We start from the raw sequence: 22,843 nt of genomic DNA on the forward strand, positions 1-22,843 counted from the left end.
CGCCAGGCAGCCAGACCGGCAGTGACAGAAAGCAGTTTATTTCCTATGAAACACTATGAAACCAAGCATTGGGTGTCACATTCGTGCACAGGGCTGACAGCAGTGTTACTGGATAATAACCCTTCCTCTCTGCTTCTCGTGACTCATCATTAATGAAAACAGAATGATCACCCATGGAGTCAAACACACCATGAAGTGACTTAACTTGTTTTCCAAGGCCTTTATTGAGTGCATTTTAGTACAATAGTTCTCAGAAAGTTACAGCTTACAAACTCTTGACACATGTCACAATTTACAAGTGGTAGCTATACAAAAACGAAAAACGAAAAATAAAGCAGATGTTCACACATTTAAACAATGTACCTGTGCACACATTTATGTCTGTACACACTAATGCGCCTGCTACACACACACGCACACACACACACACAATCTCACTCTCTCTCACAGACATATACAAATAAACAAATTATGAAGTGTGCAGTCATATTCAGCTCCACCATTTTGTACCATAGGGAGGTTGTGACTGGTCCTGGTCTTCCTCTGGGTCAGCTGGCAACAGCAATTCTTCTGGGTCCCCAGTGTGTGTTTTGTGTGTGAGTGTGTGTGTGAGTGTGTATGTGTGTGTGTGTGAATATGAAGTGTTGTGTCTGTGCTGTTTAATGTGTGTGTAAGTCTCCCGCAGTCTGAAACAGAAGAAAAAAGACAGAATGCAAGTTTAGTTTTTCAGGACGTCATGTCAGATCATTTTCAGTTGAACACAGCTTCCGCCTGTCCGACCTATAAATGACAGGCGTGAAATCGGCTACTAAAAGGTTCGTTGGTCACTTCTCAGACAGTTACAGCTCCATGAAACATTTAACAAGCTTTGTTCTTATGCTTTGTATCAGTGTGTGATGAATGGCCTCCATACGAGACAGCTTTTCGGAGCGGGATGGCGAACCGCCCCTCCATTCATCACGCTGGAGTGTCATTACAGTCAGATATTTAGATAGACAAACAGAGCAAATGGGGAAAAACTGAATTACACTGTTGCGTAATGAATGCGTTCTATCATATCATTCACAGGCTCTTGGGTTGAAAAGCAAATACACAGGACTGAGTTGAATGGGGGACTAATGCATTCAAATTGAATCACGGGCTTCGATGAAAAGGATTTATGCCAATCTCGAGGAGCATGAGATTATATTTAGGAATACTCAGTTAATCAATAACTTGGATAATTGAAAAGAAAAAGCCAATTGATTTTACCCACGAGACAATCCAGTTGCTTGATTACAGTATTTTCAATTAGCAAACTAAATAATTTAACTTTATATAATGAAAGAGATGAAGCCTTAAAAACCACATTGCGAAAGGGGAAATGGCTGATTGACATCAATGAACTAACTGGAAACCAGACACGAGAATAACATAATCAAGGTTTCTCTCTCTCTCTCTCTCTGTGTGTGTGTGTGTGTGTGTGTGTGTGTGTGTGTGTGTGTGTGTGTGTGTGTGTGTGTGTGTGTGTGTGTGTGTGTGTGTGTGTGTGTGTGTGTGTCTGTCTGTCTGTTCTGTGTCTGTCTGTCTGTCTGTCTCTCTCTCTCTCTCTCTCTCTCTCTCTCTCTCTCTCTCTCATCAGTCTGTCTTCTCATCAGTCTGTCTGTCTCATCAGTCTCCCTCATCAGTCTCCCTCCCCATGGATGATCAGATGCCTGTCAGACGGGGGTCCCAGCAGATGTTTGACCCCCGCCTGGGCCCACCGGAGCATGGAGCCAGCCATTTCTCAGGCCGGCTCTGGCCCAAACCGAGGCCGGCTCTGGCCCAGGACAGCTTGGTTACACCCAGGATAAATGAGCTGGGGATCTGCCAGCCAGCTGGAGTAGCCGGGAGAGAGGGCAGGGCGGGACAGACAGAGGAGGAGGAGGATGACTTGAGGGTGGTGAGTATACTTAATAATCTGCTAATGGGCCTGCCATCAATTTCTAAATTTGGATGCAAGGTGGCTGGAACTGTCGTCACTCATGTCTGTTCGAAAAGGGCCAAAAGGGACTACAGCAGGGTCACAGCTACAGCAAAGAATTGATGCAACAATAGCTCATGATAATTGTCTGTGAGCTAAGAGACTTCCTAGGAGACTTCCTCTGACATACAGCCACGGTTGTATGTCAGAGGAATATTGCCACGGGAACATTTAGGTCAGTTTGCTCTCAAATGTAACATTATTTAATGAACACTTGACATCACTTGATTTATTAGATATAACAACAATGCCTCTTTGCTTTCTCAACGCCTCAGACTGAAGCAAGTGACCAGCAAGAGGGAAAACAAAAAATCATATAGCAAAACTTCAAATCCATTCATTGTGAATGCCGCTTGGTCTTTGAGGCTCCCGGGGGGAGCTGGAGCCAGTCCCAGCTGACATTTGGCGAGAGGTGGGGTGCACCACGGACAGATTGCCAGCATATAGCAGGGCCAACATACTGAGACCAACAACCATTCACACTAACACCTATGGTCGATTTAGCATATCCGATCAAGCTATCCCCTATTCAAGTCTTTGGGCTGTGGGAGGGAGCAACCAAAGAAAACCCACGCAGACACAGGGAGAACATGCAAACTCCGCTCAGAGAGACCCCGGCCAAGCTGGCATTGTAACTGGGAATGTTCTTGGTGTGAGGCAATAGTGCTAACCATCGCACCAACGTGACACCCATCCTTCACAATGTTATTCTTTCCTACTCGCAATGCAATCCTTACCAAAGGATATACTTCCCAACACCAATTTCTGCAGGATTCATACATGCATGAAATTGTCTGAGACACCGCGGCAGTTTACGCTCAACTTGCCCCCCAATACGGCAGCAGGGTATAGAGCTAGCATAGATTTACTCAGCAGTTTAGCAGCAGCAGTCTATTGGAGGCTGGACTGTGAGCAGAGTGACCATGTGGGCTGTTTATGTCTGCATGTTCACCGGGATGGCATCACACATCTGGTCACACACCTCAGCCCAGATGTTCATTGTGTAGAGAAGTGATGCAGATTTTCTCCAGTTTCTCCTGCCTTGAATAGCTGCTCACCCACGCATTTCAAACTAGCACAAGATCTTGCTTTGGCCAAGATATTTGCAGCACCCGTGAGGAAGAAAAACTGGATTTTCTTAAAATAAAATCCACCACTAACAGAGGGGTTTTCTTTATGTTATGTGTAGTGTTTTTTTTCCTGTGTGATCAGCAGGCACTTACCGTAAATTTGAGCCAGCCAGTGCTTGGAGTTTCCTTCCCCTCTGGATGGTGCTGAACACTCCCGACACAAACAACAACAGATCAAAAGGAAAAGAAAACATAAACCATATCTGTACAAGTAAGTGCTCACCAGCAAGAAACAGCATGTGTACACCCACATTTAACATGATCTCCAATAAATGGATATTTTGTCAATTATTTAAACGCCTACAGCAATTTTCATATAGATCTACAATACCAATTATTCACCCATGATTCCTTTCAGTTAAGATTCAGTCAGGATTGTCCTCGTCCCCCTGGAACAGGGAGACGCACAAGCCAGTGTCCATTATACAGTCGTCCGGAGGGGAACCAGGGCACCGTGGGAATCTACACATTGCATGTGTCTAATCATAACAATCTAATCAACAAACATGTCTTTGCCAAAAATGCAAGCAGAGAGTTCTGTACATACATATTCATACATATCACCTTCAATATGAAGGTTAATTATGAAAGATATAATCATATTTAGCAAGAGATAAACATATTTATAATCTCTGAATCTGGGTGGGGCTGGCTAAGAAGTCCTTTGGCAAGGCCTTCCACCCAGGTCTCCACAGGTAGTGTTAAAGTTAAAATACAAGTGGACGGCATCTTGCTATAGTGATAAAAACAAACAAACAAACAAACAGATGTTCGAAGACCGAAATATAACTAAGCTCTGAATTTTTACCATTTCAGTTTTTCGATTTTTCAAGTCTTTCTAACAAGCAAAAGATGATATGAAAGTTGACGATGGTGCTCCTCTGTACATCCCTGTATTCTCCTCCCTCCTATTATTCCTACTGGTAATTGCTTTTTCTTATTTCTGGCCAGGTCAAGGCATCTTCATTGCACACATTGACGACAGTATGGAAATAAAATCACAGGTCACACGTTGTTTCAAAGTGTCTCACGCTTCTGTTTACAATTTGAACATCTTCTAGTCCAGATAATATAGAAGTACAACAGCACTCAGTTCATCGTACAGTCTGAAATTGTGAGTGAGTCCCTGTGTTGATGTCTTGATTGTTGTTGTGTTATTTTGGTTCACAATGACATGAATGGCTGTTCATAACCACAGCAAGTGACGTCTACCTTCCCGTCCGTGGACAAGTAGAGAAACAGTATCAAGTCTGGACCCTGAACTCCTGGTGTGGATTGCATGAAGTGTGATAGCTGTTAACCATATGGTTGTGTAGACCCTGGTCTCCTGTTGTCATGGTAGTGAATTAGATTAAGACAATAGTCTCAACTCTGGCGCGTTCCGATGGATCGGGGGTCATTCGAGGGCTGCCATTGTTGTTGGTCCTGCGAATGCTGCCCGTCCCGTGGCACGGCGCCCCCTGTAGTCATGCCATGGTGATGGGCGCCTGGCTCATCTGCACCCTCATGGACTGGATATTACTGAGGATCTTCTTCTGGTGGCCGGCCAGGGTCACTCCTATTCTCAGCAGATCCCTGTAGAGAGAAAGAAGCACAGAGACAGAAAATTGAAAAGCAGGAATAGATTTTGAAGGGAGAAATAAAGGGATTTCAATCATATTGAAGATGGATCACTTGAGTATGAGATGATTTCACTATCAAACATTCCAGGAATGTTTACACTCCTAACATCACTGTACTTTATAAAAAAGCACAATTTCTAGATGGATATCTGGAATGAATGAAAACACAAATTGACAAAATTTATTCTCTCACTTGAGAGAGGACTTAGTAATGCATGTTGCTTTGCATTGCAAAGAGACTGCATAAATGCCACCAAGCCCCAAGCATACTTTTTTAATAAAATATGTTAGAATGGTTTTACATTTTCGCACACATTTCCACTCCAAGCAACATTGTTAATTAAAATAAATGGAGAGCACTATTTGTGTCGATTGGCGCTACGAGTACTTTGAGAAGAGCTTTCGTGACCCAACCTTTTAGAATACTCCACATAAGCAGCAGTGAATAAATATGCCTTTTAAAACATGCATTTAAAGCCTTTACATCCAGAGCCATATTTTTGGAAAACTGTTCATAGCACAGTTGGAAATATTGGCACCGACACGACTCTGTTATTTTCCATAATGATGAGTCATATTTTAATGCATTACCCATACAGGCTCTACTTTGATGCTATCATTCAGAGACTGAGTCGCTGGTCACATTCATGCCAAAAATAAATGCACTTGATGTAAAGTCATTTTATATGAGTGTGCCCATCAAGTGCCATATGGGTTTGGAAAATCTTCATTTGCACACGAGCGGATGAACTCACTCTGAGGTCATTTGAGCCACCAGCTGCAGGGAGGTAAAGCCTGAGTTGAGGAAGTTGTCTCTGTACTGGCTCATCTTTATGGCGGTGAGCCAGTCCTCGACTGTGCTAAAGGTGTTGAAGTCAGGTATGGATCTGTCCAACAGTGGCTGAGAAGGCCTGCAGGGGAGGGAGAGAGAGAGTCAGAGGGAGAGTGAGCGAGAGAAGAACAGGGGTAAGCGGAGATATAGTGCAGCTGCTTTGATGCAATATTAAGCAAGGGGGATTTATAGAGGAGGAGAGTAACTGTGGTTATGGTGCTTGCGTGGGTGTTGGTGTGAGAGGAAGAAAGTGTGCATGTGTGTTCATGCAGTCTGAAGACTGGCTTTGGAAAGAATTCTGACCTGATCAATACAATTCTATCGATATTTAAACTTATATAGTCGTTGTAAGACATGACCTCCGGGTAAAATCGGGAGAATTGGCTACAGAATTTCCCCAGAGTTTGCCTTTCAGACTATAACATGTTCACAACAGCATCAAATCCTCTGCGTTATTCATGCAGGAGGTGGAGCAGCCGGGCGCAGCAGACAGAGGCAGGAAGTGACGTATTAACTCCGCCGCGTAGATCACTTGATTTTGTTTACATCACCCCAACACAGTCGTCAGCTCTTATCACCACAATCTCTCTTCACACCTTCGTCAGTGTCTTCTATGTGTGTGTCACCGCTTTTTTACAGGGAGATATTTATTTTTCTTTTTTCATTTTTGTGTCTGTCATGTGTTAGAAGCGTCATCAACCCCCCCACACGCTTGCGGTGACTCCAGCGGGGGATCCCCTGCTGTGCTCTCACATCGAATTCTCCTGGAGTTTTACAGACTTTATACTAGGAGGCCAGGAGGATAAAGTCCGTAGAAACTGCGGAGCGCCTCACTTGGACATTTCAGACATGCACTTCCTCTGCAGAGTCCGGTGCATGTCTGAAAGCAGCTTATATATATATAAATAAACTTATATATAAGAAAGAGAAGATATTCTCCTGTAAAAACCTTCATTCCTTGGCCTGAAAGCCAAGTGCTGCACCAAGCAGAAACAACGACACCACTCATTACCTGGGCAATCCTATCCCCACAATGAAGTGTGCTGTGGTGATACTTCACGGTGTCAGATACTATGAAACTGGTAACAAAGAAACAGCAAACCGAGCTAAATACAGAGGGGACCATGAAGAAGGAAAAAACCTGCTCCATTTCACAAACTCAAACTCACATGGGGCCAAAAAGTTCACTTTACAGCATGGCAGACACCCAAAGAACACAGCCAAAACAAGTGGCTTCAGGACAAGTCTCTGAATAACCCTCAGTGGGCCAGCCAAAGCCTGAAAATTGAATTGGAAAATCTGTGGAGAAACCTGAAGCGTGCAGTCCGCGTCCAATCTGGCCAAGCTTGAGAGGATCTTTGACCGAGGGTGAAAGAAATTGTCCAAAACAAGGTGTGGCAAAAACTGTCAAGAAGATGCCCGGTAAGATTCAAACCAATCAAGGCCAATTGTGCCTCTACAAAATCATGATAATGTGGATGTGAGGTTTCTGTTAGTCTTCTTTTCTCAAAAAAACAATAAAAATAATCATTTATTGAGTTTCTGAAGCCAATATTAGGTCGAGGAGAGGAGGAGGGGGGTGATAGGGGGAGGGGGTGACTCATAAGCAGAAAGGATAAAATCACAGGGAAGAAAAAATTCATGTTTCATGCAAATCAGCAGGAAAACATTCATGATTATTTAATGAGAGGATGAAAAAGTAAAGCATGCGAATGCTGGCCTGTGTAAATACTGTATATATATAAACAGATGAAAGGGATACTTGTGTGTACTTAATGTCCACTTCAGCGTGAATATGTAAGAAGTGTTGACAGAGGGTGTGTTGTTTTTCTTTTACTCACACTGCAGGGATGTTGGCCACAGCTTTGAGGCTGGTAGGGTTACGGATCATCTTGTCCAGGGTGCTGACGATGTCGGTGAAGCGGGGTCGCACGTTGCGGTCCTTCTGCCAGCAGTCGAGCATCAGCTGGTGCAGGGCGCTGGGGCAGTCCATGGGCGGTGGCAGACGGTAGTCCTGCTCGATGGCATTAATCACCTAAGGGAGGAAGGGCGAAGTCATACAGTAATTACATTTAATAACTGTCCCTGATAGTGTGTTTCTATGGGCGAGCTGGTTGCAGAAGATTTACCTCGTCAAAAATGAAATGATATTCTGACTGAGTTTAGTGACATTTATCGTTATTGAGCATATCCACCTTGTTATCCTGACACACTCAGCCCTGCCGCCCCACCCCCACACAGACACACACACACTCTATTGGTCACTCGACCGACAGCATTCAAGGTGATGTGCCCCTACACTTGACTCCAGCCAATGACATGTCGCTCTTGGAGGAGGGAGCAGGGACAGAGAAGGACAGAGGGGAGTGTCACTGTAGTAAAGTCACTGGCAGATTGCATAGACCTGCAGTCAAGTGCAGCTTCTCAATGCACCACTAACACCCTTTTTACACATAGATTAAAACCTACATGTATATGCAGGTTTTTAAAATGGGCTACAATTGCTTAAAAAAAGGTGATTGAATATTGCCAGTGGACAAGTCTACCTTTCTGTTTTCTGTTTCTTATTCTAGTGTCTCACCTTTGATATTATGAAGTCCAGTGACCATGTTGTTGCAGGTTACTTTTAATATCTTTTGCTTCAGCCTTTTCAAATTGAATGCAGACTGAGTAATGCTTGAGTGCTGCTTTAACTGAGAGGGCAAAAGAGATGCAGAATTTACTGATGCATGTATTGTTTCCATGATGCGACATAGCATCACCTCGGTGTCATGTTTACATCCCCGAATATAAAATCCGGGTGTGAGTGGCTTTTCGTCCAGAGTGAAAGGGACTTAAAGTTAAATGTGATATAAAAGCATTTAATTCAATATTCTTCACATTTCATGTTTGGTATCTCCAATACATGTTTTGTAATAAATATACCAACAAACCAACAGTGGTAGATGTAGCTATGCACTTATTAGGCCCCTTGTTATAAATGACATGCTGTATAACACAATCTAGTACAACACCACCACCAAGCCTACAAAGTTACAGAATAAAATCACTATAAACTTAGAATTTATTAAAGGGCTGCTGTACAAGATTCATTTTGATTGTGAAGGGTTTTCTTTTTTTCTGCTTACTTTCTGATTTACTCATATTGCAAGAGATAATTTGAATCAGATGTGCTAATGTTGTTTCATCTTTCCAGACTTAACTGTTACAATCAGTCAGATAATAAGATGATAGATTAGAAATTTTATTTGAAAGCTTTTTCCTGAAGTTTGATAAAATTGCTCATTCTTGGTTTTGATTAAAACTGGACAAAAATGTGAATGCCTTTCTTTGAATAAACTGCTATGAATAAAACTAGCATAGCAGTTATGTTTTTATAGCAAGACTCAGACAAAAACTAAATCCAAAGAGAGACACTTAAGAATTAATATATTGCATCAAAGTAAAACAGTTATTTGACACTACAATGACTATAGATTGATTTACTGCACACTGAATTAACCCAGCTTTTACCTGTTACTCTATATCCACACTGTTTATAGATGTAAGCCTTCTTAAAAATGCATAGTCGTGAGATAAAGGTGTGAATTCGAGTGTAAAAGATACTATCATTAAAAATTAGAGGCTGCCCTATAGGTTGGCATCTCCTCTCCAGAGTTGAATGCAACTCAGCAGAATCTTGACAAATGGTGCATAGCGAGGAGTGTGTGTGTTTGTGTTTTAAATTGTGCATGTGTGCGTGGACCGAGCAGCCGGACACGCTGAGTGGTGCCAGTCCTCCTCCCTGCATTAGTCCCAACAGGCAGTGTATGCTGCTGGCCCACTGAGGCAACATCTGCTGGGTTGGACGCTCCTTGTGGAGTAGGGTCCATAGAGGCCTGATGGCTGGCTAGTTGTCTCACGAGGGGAGCTTAGGGAGAAACCTCATACTATGGGAATATATCCAATGGTTGTGTGTGTTTGTGTGAGTCTCTGTGTGCATATGTGCATGTGGACCTTATCCAAACGGACATGGGGAACAAAGCAGAGCTCTCGGCAATCATTCATTGCTCTCAAAAGCCGGCCAGGAAGGAAAGGGGCTAGTGTGAGACTGCATTCAAAGTCAGAGTCAAGGACATCTTCGGTGATGATGCCATGAGATGGGGACTGATAAACAATGTGTGATTTATTGCAGCTTCCGCTCTTATGAGCTATCCATAAAGGGGGGGGCAGCTCGTGTGGCGACTGGCAGCCGTTTCCTATAGTCAAAGCTTTTTATTATTTTTTACTAAAGTTTTATTCGTTGTGTCGACCGAAGTCAGCCAGAATTTGAGTGTCTTAAAGTCTTGTTTTCATGAGTCGGCACAGAAATTGCGATTTTCTTAGTTTCTTTTATATTTATAATAGAATTACAAGAGCCTGAATACTACATTTTCCTCAAGGATCTTTAACATAAATCAAGAGAATTTAATGAGCTTGTGATCGCAAGAAATTAATTAATGAGAACGCCTTCCTTTATCCTGGCCCTACATCCAAACGGACTAGGGCTGAAGTAACTGGAATTACTTTTTAGTTTCAGATTCTTTGTTCCCAGTTCCCATTGTTTTATCCGTATAACTATGTACTGCTCAGTGGCCACCTCATCTCACATGAACATCCCGCTGTGTGCAGCCTCACTCATTTGTTGCACTTGAAGCTGTGTTCAACATTAATATTCAGAAAACCAGGTGGCACTTAAATGCACTAAATGGGTTTAGTTTGAACAGATGTTGGATTCAATTTAACCAATAACATGTTGGATTTTCTTAAATGACAACGAGTTAGTTGAGACGTGCCTTATTTATCTTTTGGATATTTACTATTGCTATTCAATGAGGCTTAAGTCATTACTCGACTAATCGATGGAATAATCAATAGAATACTCGATTACTAAAAATAATTGATAGCTGCAGCGCTAACATGGACGGATTACATGGGAATCGGTGATCTACGTGAATACAGGGATTCTTGTCTCATCACATTCACAGAAGCAAGCTTACACAGACTCTATCACGCCCTTGGACATAAAATCCTTTTTTGGGACCACTGACAAACACATATTGACATTTGCAGACGATTCCGTGATTTTACTTGAAAGAGATTGAGCAACATCACGAGCCTGTGGTTGATCTTTTTGTATATTTGTGTAATTTGTGCCTTATTTTATTGGATGAGTTTAAACTAAAGACAAGGTCATCAGATTGAGAAAGACTCCTGGCCCTGAACTGCCTTATCAAATGTGCTGGTATTGAGCTGGTGGAGAAAAATCTGTTCTTTAAATGTCTCCTCCGAGGTGATGACTCTGATTTTATTGAAGTTTTATTGAATTATACGTGATGTTCTGCCTGGTGGCTTGTGATGTTAATCTGACTGGTGATCAGAAAGGCTTTGAATATTTTATAATGCCAAGATCAGCCTCTGAGGACAGTTTTGAGCAGTTACCCTCAGGGGGTTTCCATTATGAGGGCAAAGAGATATGATAACTGTCATTCAATTGTTAATGGCAGATATTTTACTGCTAGCTGCTTATTTGACTTCTGCACTTTGACCACGACACTGAATTCATTCTTATGTATCATTTGTGTCTTTGTACGTGCATTTTTTAAATATCCTGGCTGCAAACCAATGTCAAATGTAGGTACAATAAAGATACGTTACTTACTTTTTCCATCTTTGAATGTTTATCAAAGGGGTGAAACACAAGTACAACCACATCGCTATAGGAACCGCTGTTCTATTAATGATGCATTTTATTCAGATTCAAACCCCAACTTAAATGTTCCTTTTTATGATCTTCCTAAAAGATCCCATGAAACGGGCACTTGAACTCCCGGGAAAAAAAGCAACTTCATACTCAAGTGAGTATAAATAAGAAGTCAACACATTCTTTACAATTACACCTTTTCCCTGTCTTCATAATTGGTCACTCACTATATGTTCTACCCCAATATTGATGGAATCACATTTAGAAAATACTGACATCATATAATTCTTTTGGACACTTACATCTTGGTTGGACATGTCCCAGTAAGGCCTCTCTCCAAACGACATCACTTCCCACATGACGATGCCGTAGCTCCACACGTCACTGGCTGAGGTGAACTTCCTGTAAGCAATGGCCTCCGGCGCCGTCCACCTCACTGGGATCTTCCCGCCCTATAGAGAGAAAAGAGGCGCAGAAGGTCAAATGGGTGAAATTCCTGAGATCTAAAACAGTTTATTGCCAAATTCCCTTTCACTGGTGCTACATTAAAGTTGGACATTACCCATGACACCTCCGCGCTTGCCTCGAATGCCTTCCTCCACCCGTCTAACCATTTAGCCCCTCATCCACCCAGCGAATCAATCCTCCAGCAGCCGAAACACACACACAATTCTGCCTCTGTCTCAGCAGCAGCTCCCAACAGTGTTCGCCCTTCACACGTCGACCAATATTACATTTAGTGTCTCCTCTCCCACAGCCCTGTTTGAATAAAGGAAAATAGGCCTGCGCTTCTGCTAGTACTTCGAGCGTGTCTGCCTGTAATTGGGCTACCTGGGCCTCAGGCATGCCACGCGCCCTGTTGATTGAAATTGACAGCTGCTTGTTTAAAATTCCACACACACTCGCACGCATTTACAGACACACTTGGGAACATATGCACAGGCACCAACATAGATGACTGTACGTGCACGCCCGTGCACACAAACAGACACGCATATGAATTCCTGTTTGTGGCTCGCCATCCCCCATAGCACCACCCTGTTTATCTGAGTGGAGCTCGCCACCAGTTTAACAATGCCAATTAGCTGAACCTGAGCATTTGCAGATAAGCTGCTGTTGGAAACAGTCCCCAAACCTACACAGACCACCCTGTTTCCTGCTCCCATCCCGAGAACGAGGGGGTTGGAGGAAAAAAAACAGCAACAGAGAGAAACAAGTGATAAGTGAGGAAGAGAATGAGATACAGCAAAATGCTTTTTTCTGGTGTTTTGTATCCTCCGGGCTGATGTTTGCAATGCTGGACAAGATAAATCACAAACAGCTTCACTCGTGTGCTTCCTGTGCGTGTGTGTACAGTAAGTAGGTTCCAGAGGTCAGTGCTGTGTGGCGGTGCAGAGGTGGAGAGGCTGAGCTCATTAATGAGCACCCCTTCAGGGTTTGACCTTTGAGAGGCTACCGACCCTGAAAAGAGATTTAACATCTGACCCTGGATGGAGACGGCTGTCAGGACACTCAAAGACGCAGAGGCAACACTCATCTCTGGTTGAGCACAGCAGCCGGTGGAAGAAAAAAGACGGGGAACGGTGGAGGAATTACGCAGAGGTGGGACACACAGAGAAAGTGAAAGAAATATGGAGAGGAAGAGATCAATAGTGGAATAAAGGCTATCTGCGCCCCAGTGACTTCAATGCTTCTCTCATATTTCAGACAAGTCCATATCTGAATCATCTATACTGAGACCCCGGGACACTTTATTTCATCCTTTCTTTTGTCCGAGAGCAATTGAGCTGCACAGATACAAGCCAAATGTCTTCTCTACAAAAATACAAAAGGGACAATCCACCTTTATCCATCACTCTGTCAGGGGCGACGCTTCAAGTCGATTATTTTGCTTGGACTAACATACATAAGATGAAAAACGAGGAAATAAATGCAGGACATCAGGAACAAAAAAAAAAAAAGGCTGCCCATAGCAAAAAACGCTGTTACAGCCTCTCTTTATCATCACTTGCTTACTCCCTTCTTTGCTCTGTGCATCTGGTCTCACGCCCCAGGACCCTGTTGGGATATGAACCGAGTGTCAATGAAATGGCCTGAGCAAAGATACAGGCTTCACAAGAAGCTCCCTGTGTGCCTGAGACAGATTTTAGTAATACATTTCCAAGGCGGGAGTGTCAGAGGCAGCTATGCAAACCTTTAGTAATTACTGCTGTGGGCCAGTGATAGCTCTGCCAAAATCCTGCTTTAATAACATGAAGTGCTGAACAGCTCATGCATAAAGGGAAAGAGGCAAAAACATAATAAAAAGCATTGGCGCTTTTTTGATTCAGTAAAAAGAGCGCTAATACCACGAGGAATGAGTCGGGGTATAGAAGCCATGATGGGAATTAAAACAGACCTAATGTCAACACAAAGGCGCGAGTGCTTTGTGAGGCCTCGGAGCATGGGGAGAGCTCTTTGGATATGGTATATTGCTGGCTACTGAAAAAGGAACAAGCTGTTTTCTGTTTGCCTTGAAGTAAAATAATGCCCCTGAAACAGAATTCACACACACTTCTATGTTCCCGGACAGTTAACTGAGAATTTGTGTGGATAAACCGAACTGAAGCTAATGCAGCCACTGCAGCTGCAGAACCTTGAAAGGAGTAACCATGAGCGACATCGAGTGATACTTCACAAAACTCTCCTCATTGTAAATAAAGTGGGCTACAGTGCCTTATTTTCACAGAGACACTGGATGGGTCTATTCTCTGCTTGAAGAGTGTTGTCACAATGATTGAAAATCAAGTGCTCACGAGAGCATGAAAACTTGAAATAAATGTGTCATGATAGCGAAAAATACATTTCCCCCATTTACCAATTGTGTCTCAAAACCTGAATGTATTAGAATCAGGCATATGCACATGATACAAGTGCACAGAACACTGAGTAGGACAGACTTAACCCTTCGTACGTGCTCACTTATGCCTAATTGCTCGGTTGCTTGTCACAGAGTCTTGCGTCAGGGTTGCCAGGTCTGCGTTTTGGCCTAATGTTGCAGCAGGTAGAACTAAATGGGAGACCTACATTTAATGGAAATGACACAAATAATATGTGCTTGTACGTAGATGGTTGCGGAAGTGTGAGTGGGAAGGATGGAGCAGCACGGTGTCGGAGGAGGATGGCGTTGACTCAATTGTTCTTCTGACATTCAATCTTGACCAGGTTTTAACTGCATCTGGTCTTTTAGCTCTCTGATCATTTCAAACATCATTTCTTTTGCGTTAAGTGCCCCTCATCTCCTCCATGAAACTAACAGCAGCAGGTTGTGCCCTTGCTCACTGTAACTACTGTAAAGTGCATGCTAATCATAATACATGTGGCAAAGCTGGTTGACTGTGAATGCAGTGTTAATGGTTCGGCAGATGCATAGTTTGAATTCTGGTATTAGGGTGATTTTTATTGGCTACAGCGTCGGTTTTGTCACACAGAGCTGGCCCCCCTGCCTGTTTGCACGACTACATTTATGCACATGGAGCAAAAACCCTCGTGGGGAAGCTTTCCTGCTGACATCTTGTTTGCTGATATGCACTCGTATCACATGCGCAGGCACCTTTATTTTTTTCGAGTTTTAAAACTAATTAAATACCATATTTATCCCACTCGGTAAATGCTCATATTAGGGTCAGTACGATTTTTAGCTTATATGTGAATAAGTACTTGTGAAAATAAATCTGCATGAGATTACATTTTGTACCTGTGAAGAAAAGATTTACATTAGTAAGAAAAAAAAAACTGAGAAAGTGTGAAGAAAATCTGTGAAGAAGAGAGTGGAAACAACTCAGCACTCACAGCTACCACATTGTGTGTGATGCTCATTTTGACCTTTTCTTTACACCTGAATCTGATTGGACAGCGACAGTCCAATCACAAGTCACATTTATCACTATTTTTTCATTGTGTTGCTTCCCATGTCCTCCACATGGACAACACATCCATGACACCTTGAGGAGACACAGGTGTGTGGTGTCGTCTTCCCTGTATGTCGCCTAAATGAGGTTACAGTTTGTGACTGGTTCCACCTGGTTGTGACCGCCGCTGACAGGTGGTGACCAGTTTTGACAGCTGTATCAGTGCGTCCGGAGTGCGACTGCCACGCTGATGTGTCAGGTCTGTCAGGTTAAGAAGTAGCACTGTGTGCCGCTGTGACAGCCAGGGCTGAAAGATTGAGGATAAACATGTGGTGGCCTGGTAATGTGTGTACTTAGTGGTGTCTGTTGTGGTCCCTTGGCCGATAGATGTGTGTTTGTGTGTAGAGTACAAGTAGCAAGGATATGAAACACCTGTCATGTCTTTACAATGACTTGCTTTGCCTCTGCCACTGATCCTGTTCAGACCTGGTAATAACATTCGTCCTGAGAGATCAGATCACAAGTAGTGAACTCTACATGCGTGTGTCCACATCTGGCAGGAAAATGTGTCCTGAATGTGTCTCCTGTGACCACTTGTGATTGGACCACACTTCCCTGATCCATATGCAAATAACCACATATGTAATTTCTGTTCACGAGACCAAATATGTTGTTTTCACCCAGTCTGAGCCCAATGATCAAGAGAAGGAAAGGGAGAGAGAGAGTGTAAAGTCAGGAGGGGCTGAATGAATCAATGCACAGCATGCAGCTCTGCTTTGAAGAAAGACTTTATAGATTTGAAAAAATATATATATAAATAATTGTCAGTGTTGATATATGTCGGTGGTGGAGACCAAAAAAAATCACTGAGTAACGTAAATTCTATGTGAAACTGTAGCGCCTGACAGGCCTTTATATGTGGCGCAGGACAAATTGATCGGATCTCAGGATGTACTTGGGTGCGTTCCGACCTGAACTTAGCACCGACCCCATGTGATGTTAATACCAGGTGTGAATGGGGTCAATGAGCCATATACCTTCACGTGGACTGTCACTGACTGGCCGCTGCAGGACAAGCAAATCTACCTTTCAAGTACCATAATCACCAACTAAGTCCAGTCCAGTGTTTGGTCTTGTCTTTATTCCGCCTGTTCACTTTCCAGAAGATATCTAGAGATACCAAACAAACTTTCTCCTTCATCTGAAAGTCAAATGTGTGACCTCTACCCTCCACCATTCCCTCCTCTCCTTCCCTTTACTCCTCCAACTTCAGTAATCCATTTCCAAACAATGCGCCCTCAAATGGACTCGAGCACATTTACTTAGGACTGGGAGAGTGCTCCATCAACATCCTTTTAATGAAATCCTGAGAGCAACGGCCTGCCCTGGATGTCTGCCCCGAAGAGAATGAGAAAGAGAGGAGGCAATGGAGGGAGAGGCTGAGAGAGGAAGAGTGACAGACAGAGATGAGGAAAAAAATAGAGGAAAAAAAAAGAAAAGAGAGGTGGCTGGTGACAGTGACGTCGGTTACTCAGACACCCATGGGAATGTCTGGAGGAGAAAAAGACACTGGTCTTTCACCGTATATTAAGTAAAGTCATGCTTAACTCAAAAGGAAGACTTTGTTTTGTTTAGTGTTCTACAGATTTAAAAGTGAACCTTACATCCTTTTTGTTTTTTAGATTTGATTAACTGAGGAATTCCAAAAAGGAATCAGAAATTGATCTTCCCACACAGTATGGGTTAATTTTTGGAATTCACTGCGTGGGAAGATAACAGAGAGGAACAAAACATTTCTGTACACCCAGAATAGCCTCCCGCTCTTCTTCTGGATAATTAAATCACACTCAAGAATTAAATATGTACACTTTATATTGCCATGCACCTTGTGTCTGCAGCTTTATGATCCTGTTTCAAAAATAATGTCAGCTGCTGTTGGAGGTAAAATCCAAATGCATCGATAGAGAAAACGTTATTTTATTATTCTAGTGATGGAGGCTGGAGACCAGAAGGTTGTGGTTTTAATATTACATCAGAATTTAATTTCATAACAATTTCACTCATATTTAAAATGATCCTTCAATTCGTTACTCAAATTTTTGTGATTGGTAACTGGCAAAAAAAAAAAGTATCAACATTTTTCTCCCCCAAGGTTGCAAGCATTGTATTTTATAACTTTGTATCATTACTCCATCAATTATCCCCTTTCCCCAACGTCATTGTAACACAAAATATCTATTTACTGGTTATATCAAATTCAACTTTAACCTGCACCTCCTGATTCCTCCACAGGTTGTAAAAAAATAAAAAATAAAATAAAATACATCTTTTATCAAACTGCAACATAAGCAAAATAACCCGGATTTGTCTTTTAATGCTGAGGCTAATTTTGTTGCTAATGCTGCTAATGGGAAGGTAGTTGAAGGTTCCACTATGAAAACAAAATGAAGAAAGCAAAAGTACTTCTTTTAAATACATTTTTATAGAATTAAAAAGTTCTTAATCGTAAATTACTTCTTTGGTTCACCAACAAATTTAATTTAAATTTTGTGACTCTGCAGTATAGTATGATTTTTTTTTTTTTTTGAGATACAGGCTCACCAACAGAGAAGATATCCCTTATTTCACTGATGAAATTGTACACAAACAACTTCATTGTGAATCCGGCTTCAATGCAAATGCGGTTCAACAGCCACAGATGGCTAATCAATGCCCACCTTATACTGCCTCTGGCAAACATGACATAAGGTATAAATCAAGGTGGAGTCATTTGCGTGGAGGCTCTCTTTGATGCAGGGATGGATAATGTTGTTATTTTTTCTTTTTTTTCAGAACCTGTAACGTCCTCCATGTTAATTTCAATTCCTGGATATTTTCTGCAGCTTAATTTATCTTGAGACTGAGCAAATTAAACTCATAACCATATGAATAAAATTTGCCTGGAAACATCTTAATTGGTTTCAAATTCAAAACTAAGAGATTAAAAACAAACAAAAAAAACAGAAGGGTGAGGTGGGATGTTGAGGATTCTGCTGCAGTTTTGACTGGGCGTTAGTGGGGTTAGATTCCCAGCAGCAGAGCCTCCAGTTTGGCACTTAAACAGGAAGCCAGCTGGGGATCATGCTTGGTCAGTGCACTTGTGACTCACACTTAACGCAGGCTGGGGAAGTGACGATCTGTGTAGGAGTGTTTGAACGTATCTAAATGCTCTACTTATAAAAAAAAATCAAGCTAAAAAGAGAAAAGTGGTAAACAGCAGCATATTTCTACTGCACATCACTTACGAGTGATATAATTCAGATCCAGCCGTCAATGTTTGGAGATATCAGAGAAAACATTAATGTGATTTTCTGTTGTTTCAACTATAAAATACAAAGACAGGACATTTATTTTGGATCCTCAGTGATAGACTCACAGGTTGTTTTTGAACATCGGAAATAGCTTACAGTGAACCTAGTTGTTGATTGTTGAATTATTGCGGGAGAATGACTGCTGCACAGCATCAAAGAGAATCCGATGGTTTCATCTTTCTCTTCACCTTCATCGAGAAATGAAATATTTTAATATAACAAAGACATGCATCTATTATTGTGGATGTTTAAATGTGAAATTGCCTTGTGATTTATTGTGAACTACAAAAGAAATGTGAGATCTGTATTTAAGTATTTAAGATAAGTCTGTTATCACCTTGTGGAAGCAACTCTTGTTTTCTTTAAATACGCCTTGACGCACATTTTGCTAAAATTGATGTTTGTGTGTATAAACTTGGAATTAGTTGTGATAATGGGACACTTTAAAGTGTGAGTCATGTTGTGTGGTGTGGCGTATGGACCAGAGTGAGATGAGGTGTGGAAAGTCTGCTGGTTTATATATTATCGCAGGTTTAGTGTAGTTCATGTTTGCATATAACTAAAATATCAGAACAAAACCCAGAAGGAAAGTCCCTTCGTTTGTTTTTTGGCCAGGTTCACATGGACGCGTTCCAATAACACTTCTTGTTTACTCCCTGTCCCCTTAACTTGCAGTGCAGTGCATAAATATTTCACAGCAAGTTCAACAGACGAGCCCCAAAAAGTGCATGGGCCTGAAGCCAGAAAGAGAGGGGTGGGGTGGGGATGCAAATAGAAAACAGACAAATGACAGAAACAACAGTGCGTTCGGCGTGGTGCGCGCACTGGAGCGGAGCTGAGAGAATGTCACTCAGGTCACTGGGATTTGACGGATGAGCTTTGTTACTGGCTCTGTGTGACCTCGCCTTTCAACCCCTCTCAGCCTCAATGACACAAACAATCGAAAAAACACACACACACACGTGAACACACACAATCACACACACACACACACAGGTAAAGACACCTAGGGGACATATGTGTTCTTACCCAGAACCACAGCACACAAACACGTACTTCTCACGACATACATACAGGCCCCACTCAGTCATAACATACAGTACATATTGTGTGACATGCAAGGCAATGACAGCTTTTCCACATCGTCAGCTGAGGCACAGGCAGAAACTCTTGACCCATACCTGCCCTCCTCTCTAGGGCCCTGAGGGCATGATAGAAAGCTGTTATAGACTTGACACACACACACACACACACACATATCCACACACACATACACACCCTCCCTGTTGACGCTCTCTTATTTTGGCCACAAACTGCAGTGCATCAAACCCCAGTGACCGGTGCCCAGATCTCTGACTTTCACTCACAGTAATACATCTGACCCATCACGGCTGCAACGATTCTACTCATCGTTCGTCACATCGACACTGAGCGTGCCGTTCCAACGCGCATTTGTTTGCATCGGGAAAAGCCTTGAAATGGAAAGAACAGGAGAGCAGCAGGAGACAGAAGGAAATATAGATGAATGGACGCATGGATGGGTGGCTCCTTAGATAGATGGAATGGTGAATAAAAAGAGTGATATAGAAGTCCTCCTGGTCCGCCAAGTGTTCAGAAATCCATCCTGTCTTTTGTCAGGTCATCAGGACCGCTCACATCTTACCTAACCTTGTCATGTGCCTTTGGGCCATTTCTTGAACTATGCAACCGTGTGTGTATAATGAGGAAGTGACGCAAATACGAATACAAGAATGCTGGGTCTAAAACAAAACACGCTGTCGTCATAGTATTTACTGTAATTAGCGGACATCACCTTAGAAGACCAGAGCAGTCCAAGCATTGTCCTGTGAGCCTCATTAATCTCGACTTTTGGTGAGCAGCCAACAGAGAGGGAGGACAGCCTCCTTCTGTCTGAAACCTCCACAACATTGCTCCAGAATGAACCCACTTCCAGGGTTTACACAATTACCAGCGTGTCCCCTGACCATACATCCAGCATCACACCACAGGCACTGGAATTGGTGTGCCTGGAATTGAAGGGAAAAATTTGAAAAGCAGTAGAGGGAAAGGTGATTAAGTTGCTCGAGGAGGAGGTCGACGGTGATGTAAATCACTACACGTCAGCGCAATTTAATTTCCCTGATTCCCTCGGCCTTGTCTGCCACAACAGCCTTGCTCGCTGATTGGTTAGTGGCATAGCATAAGAGGTCACGAAGATAAGGGCGCTGGCATAGCTTAATTACAGTATAGGATCCTGTACATGACCTGAAGACCCCGACACACCTTCATACACACGTCTGCTTGTTCCTAAAGCTTCAAATAAGGACAAGAGACATGATGGTTTGTGGTTTCATCAGCTAAATCTTCATGAATTGCACTCATATGTAAAGTCAAGTCTAAATTTTTGGGTCTTCAGGCTGTGAGCTTCAGCACATTCAATTAGAAATAAAGTAATGTACTTAATGCTACATTAAAGTGCCAAGTCTCAGCTTTAATTTGAGTGGGTTTTTCGTCAATGTAAAAATAACTGTGGGAGATATAACTCAAACACACTGTGCAAAGTTTTTAAGGGTTTCAAAAGTAATTTGACAGATACACATTAAGTCAAACAAAATCTCTGGCAATCCTTTGCAGTCAGTTACTGCCTGAAGTCTTTCACACACACACAGCAGACATTTTGTATCATCCCTGGTGATGCTCTCCCAGAGTTCCGCTGCAGCCACCCTCAGCTACAGCTTGACTCTCTGCCTTTAATCTGGTCTTCACTACATGGACCGCTGCTCAGCTGGACTGAGATCAGGTCAGCCGGTCGAGGATTTTCCACCGCCTCACCTTGAAAAGCTCTGGTGTTCTCCACTATTTCCTTGGGGTTGATTTTTGTTTCATCACTCCATGCACTTTCAGAACTGGTAGAGCTCCAGACCTCCATCAGTTTCTTTGTGTGTCTTTGTGAAGTGCGGTCGGGCTTTTCTTCTTCTGAAGATCAACAGGGGTTTACATCTTGTGGTGAATCCTCTGCGGTCATGGTCCTGAAGTCTTCTCTTCATCGTTGGCAAAGAAACCTGTACGCCAACTTCACGGAGAGCATTCTTAACTTGCTCAGCAGTCATAATGGAATTGTCTTCATCATGCGAATCATTTTCTTGACTTTTGCTCCTTCGTCTACAAGGTTGTATGCCACCCTCATCTTTCTTTGTATTAACACTCAACTCTCAGTCATATCTGAGCCATGTGAGTTTTTTGTACACAACCTAACACTGAAACAACACCCAGCTGTGTCCAATTACTATTTTGAACTGCAGGAGCCTGAAGGACAACAAATGTTATACCCGTCCAAATACTTCTGAACTTGACTGCTTCTTCGCTGATAACGTGACTTTTTACTTACAAACTTAACTGGCATATTGATGGAATAAGCCTTGGGATGTGATGGGATATGAATGGAACGGCTCTCTTGATTTGGAAGGAATAAAAATAGCAATGGAACTGAAGATGTTATCCTTATGATAATAAGGCAACAGTGATGTGAAACACAGTCAAAGCTTTGTCGTGCTCTGAAAAAAATATCTATGTGAAAAAAAAAAAAGAAACACACCTTTGGAAACAAATGCACTTGAGTGTTTAACCGACAAACAGGTTCAGACTTCAAACCTCACCTGCTCTATCGACTGTCCAGAAAATGCCCTCAAGGAGATTGTCTGTATTAAACAACATCAAAATGCTGAGTACAATCTATAATCCTGTCCCCACCTTTTACAACCTGTATTATTAGCAAGCTCAGCGGCACAAACAACAGAGGAGCTGATCCTCTTTGTTGCCAAATAAAAACCTATTCAGCAAGGTTTCTCCACAGGAGTCAAGCATACAAAGCAAGCTATTCCTGGGGAACAATTAGCTCTCAGCCAAACCAGTGTGAGGTCATATCTCCTCTGGCCCCTATGACACTTCCTGTTCACACCTGGGCTAGCATCTCCTGCCAATCGCTAGCCTCCCTATAGGCTTACGCAGACTGTGCATGTGTGTTTCTGAATGAAACGTATTCTGGCAGAGAGCAGTTTGCACCTGAGCTTTACCACAAAGGTTGAAATAGAGTTGATATAAAGTACATGGTTGTATTTTTTCCACCTATATTTAGATAAAGACAAATTATTTTGAGAACTCTCTTTTTCGTACCTGGGTCAGCACTGACTCACAGGCTGACTGCGAGCTTTTGATCTTCACTTTTGCATGTGTCGTAATATTTTTGAAGTTTCTCCAAAAATAGGCACTTTTTGTAGCATAATATATTCATAATG

General features: G+C 42.5%; 1 protein-coding gene across 2 annotated transcripts in view; it reads right to left on the minus strand.

Moving 5' to 3' along the window:
- Positions 1-205: 205 nt before the first annotated feature.
- LOC118118015 (ephrin type-B receptor 1) overlaps positions 206-22,843 on the minus strand; it is a 156,497-nt gene continuing 133,859 nt past the window's right edge. For both annotated transcript variants that reach the window (XM_035170778.2, XM_035170777.2), the window contains exons 13-17: positions 11,611-11,760; positions 7,428-7,621; positions 5,510-5,665; positions 3,226-4,707; positions 206-686 (exon numbers count right to left, since the gene is read on the minus strand). In XM_035170778.2, coding sequence (XP_035026669.1) covers positions 4,599-4,707; positions 5,510-5,665; positions 7,428-7,621; positions 11,611-11,760 — 609 coding nt within the window. In that variant the 3' untranslated portion in view covers positions 206-686; positions 3,226-4,598. The remainder of the gene's footprint in view (positions 687-3,225; positions 4,708-5,509; positions 5,666-7,427; positions 7,622-11,610; positions 11,761-22,843) is intronic.

The sequence above is a fragment of the Hippoglossus stenolepis genome, chromosome 11, assembly GCF_022539355.2.
Source record: "Hippoglossus stenolepis isolate QCI-W04-F060 chromosome 11, HSTE1.2, whole genome shotgun sequence".
NCBI classification, from domain to species: domain Eukaryota; kingdom Metazoa; phylum Chordata; class Actinopteri; order Pleuronectiformes; family Pleuronectidae; genus Hippoglossus; species Hippoglossus stenolepis.